We start from the raw sequence: 8376 nt of genomic DNA on the forward strand, positions 1-8376 counted from the left end.
CTCTCCTGTCCAGGATGAGCATGCACAAGCCTTTGCTAGCAGGTGACCTGAACTCTGGGTCTCCTGCCTCCTGTCTCAGTAAGACTCTGCAACTGAGGGACCAGAACAGGATTCCTGGAACTCACTCACTCCTGCTTCCTCAGTCCTCACCCCTCTGTCCCTTCCTCCATGTCCAACATTGTGCTCAGTACCTGTCGTTGTCAATGATTCTCCTCAGAAAACATACAGGAGGAAGCAGCTGAGCATTATCAGCAGAATAGAGGGATTGGACATACACTCCTGGGTTGCAGATTTGTCCACATATGCAGTAATGATTGGTAAGGCTAAAATGAAAAAAAAGTTGAGTCTCTGAATAGGACTCAAATCTGGACAAATCTTACATCAGCTTCGCTGTCCTCAGGAAATTCTATAACACACAGGGTTGCAACCACTTTGTTGTGCAACAGGTATTTGTGTGGGTCCTCACTTGGAAGGGAAAAACCATGTCCCTGACCTCAACAGACTCATGTAAGTAAGGGAGCAGGGTAATGATGGGGCCTCATCTCTCCTGTTGGCAGAAGAGGAGCTGACCCGTGAGAGGGTGAAGGGAAGAAGAGAGATTGGTTGAGAAGAGGGCAACAGCCTTCTAGACTGAGGAGAAGGCAGGAAGTAGGATGCTCAGTCTGTGAGAGTGGAGAGACAAGAGGACAGTGACCAGTGTGAACACAGTGAGTGAGACAGGAGAGGATGAGGAGGGAAATCAGAGATGGAAAGAATTCATTAACACAAAGACTCATGGGGAATACATCACATACACATTTACACACACACGCACAGATAGATACATGGACACAAATGCTCATGCACACAGGAATACACACAGAGAGACACACACACAACAGAGACATATACACAACACAGACAGACACACACAGAGAAAGTGAGGGAGATCGAGAGAGAGCAGATAGACAGACAGACAGACTCTCCACATCTGCAGAAAGCTTTACCCCCCTCTTCCCAGTTACCTGTAGGCACCAGGTTTTCTTTACACTGCAACATATACTCCTTAAACTTGTTCTTGAGTTCGCAGTGTGAGGCCTGGTTTAAGAAGTCATTCATATTTCTGATATTATCCAATATCTCTTTTGTCCAGTTGTCTCCAGAATAGATGTGAAGCCTTTTCTTAGTGTCACCATGGAATATGATGCTTCCATTGAGGCGTACCTTCCAGGATCCCCTGACACATCCATCTTCTGCACACCAGCCACACTTGATGCACTGCAGAGTCTGGGGCTCTGTGCACACTGGAAAGAGATCAGTCTCTGGTGTTTAATCCTATCTGCCTACCTCCCCTTTTCCCATCCTTATCTGGCTTTATCCTCCACATTTTGCCCCTGATAATGGACCTCTTAGGTGGGACTAATACTGGTCCATTTTGTTTGTTCACACAAACAATGAATGTCTCTAACCTGTTACAAATCCTGTTCTTTCCTTCATGGGGCATCTGATATGTTCTTTTACTAATTTTGTAGCAGTGGGGATGGAACCTAGAGCCTCATGCATGCTAGGCAAGAACTCTTCCACTGAGCTACACTCCCAGCTCTATGAAGCCATTTGAAACTTACCTGTAATTGTCTTATTCTTCCCCTGTATTTGGTACAGCATATCTTGCAAGTGATCAACTTGTCCTTTTAGACTGTAAAACTGTTTCTCACAGATCTCTGTGGCATTGAGTCTGTTCAGAAGAACACCAGTGGCATGACATTTATTATTTCTGCTCAGAAAGTAATGTTCTGTCTTCACTTGGCTTTCGACTTCATAGCTTGGCAGTCCAGACACTGAGTTGCTAACACTGAAACTGCAGCAGAGAGTAGCAGCCTCTGTGGAAGAAACATTCAGTGCGGTTAGTGGAAGGGACCAAGGGACTCAGAGATGTTCTCTACCTTGGGATCTTCTGGAAAAGTGACTTGACAGGTTGGGGACTGGAAGGAATCCCTGACCAATCTTCACTGTGCTAAGTCTTGCTCATTCTCTCCTGCTCTTCATCTGGACGATCCACCTGTCTGTTATTATATAATCTTGTTAGCCCTGGCTACTGTCAGTCAAGGTGAGAAATTTAAGGCTGTATTTTCCACATATATTCACTCTGGAGAGTCTCCAGAAGCTTCCCACATAGATTGTGAGGAGACAGGATGGTGTGTGAGGATGCTGGGTCACAGGGGAGCAGGGCAGGGGTGTTACTGAAGTTGCATGGAGACAGTTTTTCTGATCTGTACTTCCACATCATCGATTGAACATCTATAACAAGTTTTAACTGTCAGTGTGATCCAGCCTAGAGTCTCCTAAGAAATGGGTCTATTAATCTCATCTAATGAGACTGTTTTTGATGGTGAATGATATAAGAATGCCTATATTAATGTGGACATTATCATTCTCTGGTCAAGTGGTCTCTGGATGGATAGGAAATCTAGCTATTTATGAGCTCGTGATCCAGGCTGCAGCTACTATCCTTTTCTGTTCCTTGTTCCACCATTCCAGCCAGGAAGTAAGTTCCTTGGCCATAGGTAAAGCTCTGTGGAATTGCAAGTGAGCCTGCCTCTGAGATCCTGTCCTGACTTCCCTCCATGGCAGACTACAACTTTGAAGGAGACATCTAATAAATCAGTTTCTCCCTTAAGTTCCTTTTGAGAAGAGTGTCTTATCACAGCAACAGAAGGGAGCTAGAACAACGCAATGTCAGCTCTCCTGGACCTAATGTAGCATTCCAAGGATGGTTTTCTGGAACTGGTCAGAGGATGGTCCTCACTACAAGAACAGTACCGATAGCAGAGAAAATCTAAGATGGTTAAATCTGGTATTCAAAGAGTGGTGATAAAAAAAAATCTCAGAGATATTCATGGTCTCAGATGAATGTAAAAGGAAACATTTCCAGGGAAATGTGAAGAGTCCATGCTACACTGTGGGATGCTCAAGACCCTTGTTCAGAAGCATATGTAGAATGACCAGAGTGCTGAACAGTGGTGGCACATGCCTTTAATCCCAGCACTTGGGAGGCAGGGGAAGGAAGATTTCTTAGTTCGAAGCCAGCCTGGTCTAGAAAGTGAGTTCCAGGACAGCCAGGGCTACACAGAGAAACCTTGTCTCAACAAACAAAAACAAAAACAAAAAACAAAAACAATGACCAGAGAGAAGGACGTTAGCATGGTGAGAAACTCAGGGAGGATGCTGATTGTTGAAGGCTGGGTGGGGTAGTAAGTATCTGCATCTCTAACCTGAAATCCTAGCAGTGTGGTACAGAAAATCCCATCATGTGCAGTGGTCAGGAGACAGTAACATCAAGGACAGTGGTCCTCTGATGTGTAAAGGGTACAACACCAGATGCCTGACTGCTTTAGTGGACTTTGGCTAACAGAAACCAAGAGACTAAATATAGATGGATGGTTAGTCTACACATTAGGGGCTGGACTTAAAATATTAAAGACAAAACAGATGGTAAAGAATCTTACAGCTCCTGTCCTAGGACAACCCCAGGCTCCTGTGCTCATGGTGTGAAACTGAAGCATTGGAGTTAGAAAGGTGAAGCATCAGTTAGGGTACTTGTTGCTCTTGCAGAGGATCCAGGGTGATTCTCAGGAACAACACATGGTGGCTCACCACTGCCTACAGCTTTAGTTCCAGGAGACCTGATGTCCTCTTTTGGCCTCCAAGGGTACCAGGGACATGTGTGCTGAACATGCATACATGCATGCATACATGCATACATACATGCATACATACATACATACATACATACATACATACAAAACACTCATATGTATAAATGAAATAAACCTTTTAAAGTGAACCACCTCAAAGACAGATCCCAACTGACATCCTAGGAGGGCAGATCAGGTCCCAATAAGCAGAGAGCACTCATCCCCACAGTATGTGAATTCTTTCTCTCTGAGTTGCTTTATTACTGCTCTGTAACTTGGGTATGATTCCCTGCACTCTAATGTTAATACGTAGTGTGTTATTTTGAATGAGCCTCTACTCTATAGAGGAAGACATTTGACCGAAGTTGTAGAAGCTGGACGTTTCTACATGTTTGTTTAGGTTTAGGAGGTGTGGCCTTGCTGAAAAAAGTCACCAGTATGAACTGGTGGTGTGTTGTTCTAGTGACATATGTGACAGACATTCCCATTTACTCATTTCTGGACCTTGCTTGAGGTTTAAGATGTTGTCTCCCAGATGGGCATTATCTCACATGACTCTAATTCCAGCATTTGAGAGATGGAGTCACGTGGTTTTTTATGGGTTTGAGGCAGGCTGGTCTACATATTTCTAGATCAACCAGAACTGAACAGTGAGACTTTGCCTCCAAACCAAATGCAACTAAAAATAGGTAGAGCCTCAACTTGCTACTGGAGCCACCATGTCTGCCTGCTGCCATGCTCCCCTGCTGTGAGATGAAATTGTCCTTGTGAACTATAAGTCTTCTGAAGCTCTTCTTTTTGTATATTACCATGGTCATGTGTCTTATCACTGCAGTAGAAAGTAACAAATACCATCATCATATAAGTACTGGAGTGTGTATAGGCCAGAAAATCTGTGTTACACCTGCTACATTGTGTGCTTAATGGTTGAAAGCAGCCAGAGAGAAAGCATCTTTGAAAAGGAAGGGTACACCTGCCTCAAGGGACCCATGAGCCAGGTAATCTGTCAGCCTGAGGTGCCAGTGCAAGAAAATGTCCCTTGTCTGGAGTTCATGGCAGTTCCTAACTGGAGAATGACCTTTCTTGGGCAGAAGACACCATGACCCTCCTGCTGCAGAGAAAATGCTCTCCATTACAAAATGGCCCCTGCCATGGTATTGGACTCTGAGAGAGAGCAGTTTCTGGTTGTAGGCTATCAGGAAAGGCATCATGATCTGAACTCTTTCTCATTTCAGTATTAGGTGAACAGGTCATAGTCAGGCAAGATATACCAGAAATGTGACATTGCTGCAGGAACATAAGAAATCACTTGTGTGTTAAGATCGCTGTAGGAGGGAGAGAGACAAGTACATTTTTCTGACAGAACATCTCCTGCTCCCTAGAAGGCAGTAAATCTTATCTTGATAAAGTGACTAAGGTCAGTTCTCAAGTCAGCTGCCTCCTTTCCCTCAGCAAGCATCTGTGGCATCAAGGAGAGTTTTCTGTGTTCCATGGGAGCCTAGGAATCCACTGGGTAGCAATGGAGAAGTGAAGAGGCCTTAAACCCAGGGTTTCCTCCTGCCATTTCTAGATGACCCAGAAGACACAGGCAGTAGAGAACCCACTGCTGCCTGGGAAAGAAGCAGCTTTCAGAGACCTCTTGAAGACACTCTGGGGGGATGGGCACCAATACTGGTCCATGCAAAAAAATTCTAATCTGGGTTAGAGGACAAATCGCTATACTTTCATCAGCTTGTTGTCTTCTGCCTCTGTCAAAGCAAATGCAGAATTGAGTAGATGATGCGGGGATATACAGCAAAGCTTGCCTAATGACAGTGAAGATTTAGTGTCTTCCATTTACACAAACAAGAACCCTCTCCTGCCTACTGACTCCATTATCTGATGCCATTTACCTAGGAGATATATTTCTTGGGACTAGGACCAAGGGCAGAAGCTTCCATAGGTTCCCACCCAGTACCATTGTCAGGCTCTTCCACAGAGGACAAGACTTTCCACCTCCACATTAGCTGAGATCTACTCAGGCATCAGCACAGATATGCCTCATGGTGGACGAGGGTCTAAAGGACATTATTCTGTGGATAGGACAAGTGGGCAAGGATAGATGGGCAGGGAAGGGGGCCAAGCAGGCTGATGACTCATGAGCCATGTGGGCATTGAGGCTGAGCCTGCTGTCACTCACACACTGTAATCCCAGCTCTTGGTACCAAAGGAGAGAGGGTTTGTTTCAGATTCTCATGTGATAGAGTGAGGCCTCCAAACAATATAAAACAGAACAAAAGAAGGGAGGAGGAAAAATAGTAAGACTGAGAGTGGTGGTGGCTACCTTTTCCCTGGAAGTCTCTACTGTTATCTGCTGCACAAATACCATGGGAAGTGGGAAGAAAGGTCGAGTACAAAGAGCTCCCTGAATGGTGGAGGGCTTGGCAGGAATCCCTTGGGATGGCCGTGTCTATAGCACAGGCTGCCTTAGGTCCAGGGACCTGTCTGAGACTGCCTCCTAGTTTTGCACTGCTCTCAAAATACCAATCCTGTTGCCAGGGTTTAGGCTTCCTACAGACCAGATGGTGCTGGAGGCTTCTCCATGTACTCCCTTCTGCTGCCTGAGTTCTTCATTCCTGCCCAGCCCCCACGCTGTAGCTTTTCCCTTAACTTCTTCAATCCACTGGAGCCTGGGTCTGGGAGAGCCAGGGTTCCCAGTCACTGTGGTGCTGGACTGAAGGCTGAAGGAAGCCCGGAGCTTCTGATACCCAGGCCTGGGAACTTCTTGACATAAGCCACATCCCTGTTCCTTGCACCAACCCTGCTCCATGTAGGCCCTGGGAACTCACCAGCCAGCAGCCTGGTGGATCCACAGCTCAGTAAAATTAAAAGCTTCAGAATCAGAGAATGTTTGCTCTTGGTGACTGCTGCCTTGGCCATGTTTTCTTTCCACAAATGCTGTTACTGCTGTTGGCAAGAAAGTGGGGCAGTCCTTAGTCTCCCTGATATAGCCCCAGGGCAGATTATGCAAGAGTTCCAGGAACCTGGCTGTGAATTCAGGCTTTCTGTGCTCTGACCAAGTATCCACCCAATCCACTTTTCCTCAAGTTTCTTTGGGGATTGCTCCTGTGCCTTGTGGCTTGGAAACTTCATCCCTGTGAACTGTGGTGGCCCCTCTCACACTGGGTCCTGTGGAGATTACAACTGTGAACCCAGTCCTGAGGACAACATTATTCAGAACTTCCATGCTCCACCCTTGGTCCTGTCTTCATCTCACTCACCTGCAGGGAATCTTGGCAACAGCTTCAGGAAAGGAGAAGAAAGAATTAAGTTGGTGACTTGAACAGGTGCCTCTGAAATGAGGGACCAGAGTTTGAATCATTTATTAGGGGCCACACCCTCAGCCTTGAGGACCTCATGGAGTTCCCTTGGTCACCAAATCTTTGCTCCAGCCTCTTCCCCAGATTCTTCTCTACCTTCACATCACCCTCAGTCTAGCTCTGCACCCTCCCTTCTGGGATCCCTGGGACACCCAGCCACTCTTCCTCACTTCCCACCATGTTTCCCTTCCTCTGTCTCATTTCTCCTCCATCACAGACTCATTTGCCCTTCCCATCACACCATCCCTTTCTCCCTCCCCTCCTCCCTCTCCCAAACTCCCCACCCCCATTTCATCCCTACTCCCCTACCCATGCCTCACATTTACTGTTTTGTGGGTAAGGAAGGCTGGTGCTTTTCTACTTAGCTCTGTGACAGCACAACCTAAGACCTTCTAGAAAGTTCTGCAATCACAGTTTTCTTCCAATTAAAAGCAGTTTCTGAGGTCTGAAAAATGCTCAGAAGTTAATAGCACCCACTGCAATTTTAAAGGACCCAGGTTGGACTTCCAGCACTGACAGAGCAGCTCTGTGACTGCTGCTCCTGCTGATTCCAGGCTGGCTTCTTGCCTCTGCACACAATGCATGCACATGTTGTAGAAACAGAAAAAACACTCATGCAGCTCACGATCTAGGCAGCTTAGTGCCAGCATCAGTGGCATCGTGAAGGGGTCCCTGGGGACCCTGTGAGCCACTGTGAGAACATTCAGATGAGTCCTGACTAACCACTTCCACCAGCTGCTGGAGGACCAGTCAGACCAGTTCCACATCCTGCATGAGGAAGAGCTCCAGAGCTGGCAGCAGTTTCAATGCAAGCCTCACAGTGAGACAGTGGCAGCCACCAGGGCTGGGAACCATGAAGACAGGAACCCAGCTGTGGTCTCAGGACAGAGGCAGGGTGCAGGCGTCCACAGGGAGTTGCAGAAGGAGCACAAGAGCCTGGCAGCTTCAGGTGCACAGCAGACAGACAACCCTGGGAGCCCAGACGTGGGCTCCTAGAGGGGAGCATCAGGGATGGAATGACACTGGGTGGGGGGCAGACATGGTGCTCCACAGAGCAGATGGAAGGTCCTACAGGGAAAACCTACCCGCCCTAATTCTCATACCATTCACCTGTTACTGCTCAATTCTGAGAAAATTCCTGAGTTGTGGATTAGACACTCTGCACCAGGGACAACCAGTCTGAAGCAGAGGAAGTACTGGTTTTCAGTGGTGATTTCAGCTACCTCATGGTCTGTGTGTGCACACATTCTCACTTAGTATGTGTGAGCAGACTTAGCATTCAGGTGATTGTTGAATATAATTGTGTTATCTAACTCACTAATCAAATGAAAAGGCTTCCTGAT

At 46.7% G+C, this 8376-nt stretch overlaps 1 protein-coding gene across 1 annotated transcript; it reads right to left on the bottom strand.

Moving 5' to 3' along the window:
• Positions 1–213: 213 nt before the first annotated feature.
• Positions 214–6593, bottom strand: LOC127674164 (UL16-binding protein 2-like). Its single transcript, XM_052170022.1, has 4 exons — positions 6503–6593; positions 1605–1859; positions 1005–1274; positions 214–323 (listed from the first exon to the last, which is right to left on the bottom strand). The coding sequence occupies exons 1-4, from the start codon at positions 6591–6593 to the stop codon at positions 214–216; spliced, it is 726 nt and encodes a 241-aa protein (XP_052025982.1).
• Positions 6594–8376: the final 1783 nt, after the last annotated feature.

The sequence above is a fragment of the Apodemus sylvaticus genome, chromosome 23 (genome assembly GCF_947179515.1).
Source record: "Apodemus sylvaticus chromosome 23, mApoSyl1.1, whole genome shotgun sequence".
Classification (NCBI taxonomy): Eukaryota; Metazoa; Chordata; class Mammalia; order Rodentia; family Muridae; genus Apodemus; species Apodemus sylvaticus.

Bases quoted from the DNA above. Each gene is read 5' to 3' on its own strand.
- LOC127674164 (XM_052170022.1), bottom strand. From the start codon at position 6,593: ATGGCCAAGGCAGCAGTCACCAAGAGCAAACATTCTCTGATTCTGAAG. The intron at 1,275-1,604 runs GTAAGTTTCAAA...CAGTGTGCACAG, and splicing joins GAAGAATAAGACAATTACAG to AGCCCCAGACTCTGCAGTGC. The intron at 324-1,004 runs GTAACTGGGAAG...TTTTCATTTTAG, and splicing joins AGAAAACCTGGTGCCTACAG to CCTTACCAATCATTACTGCA.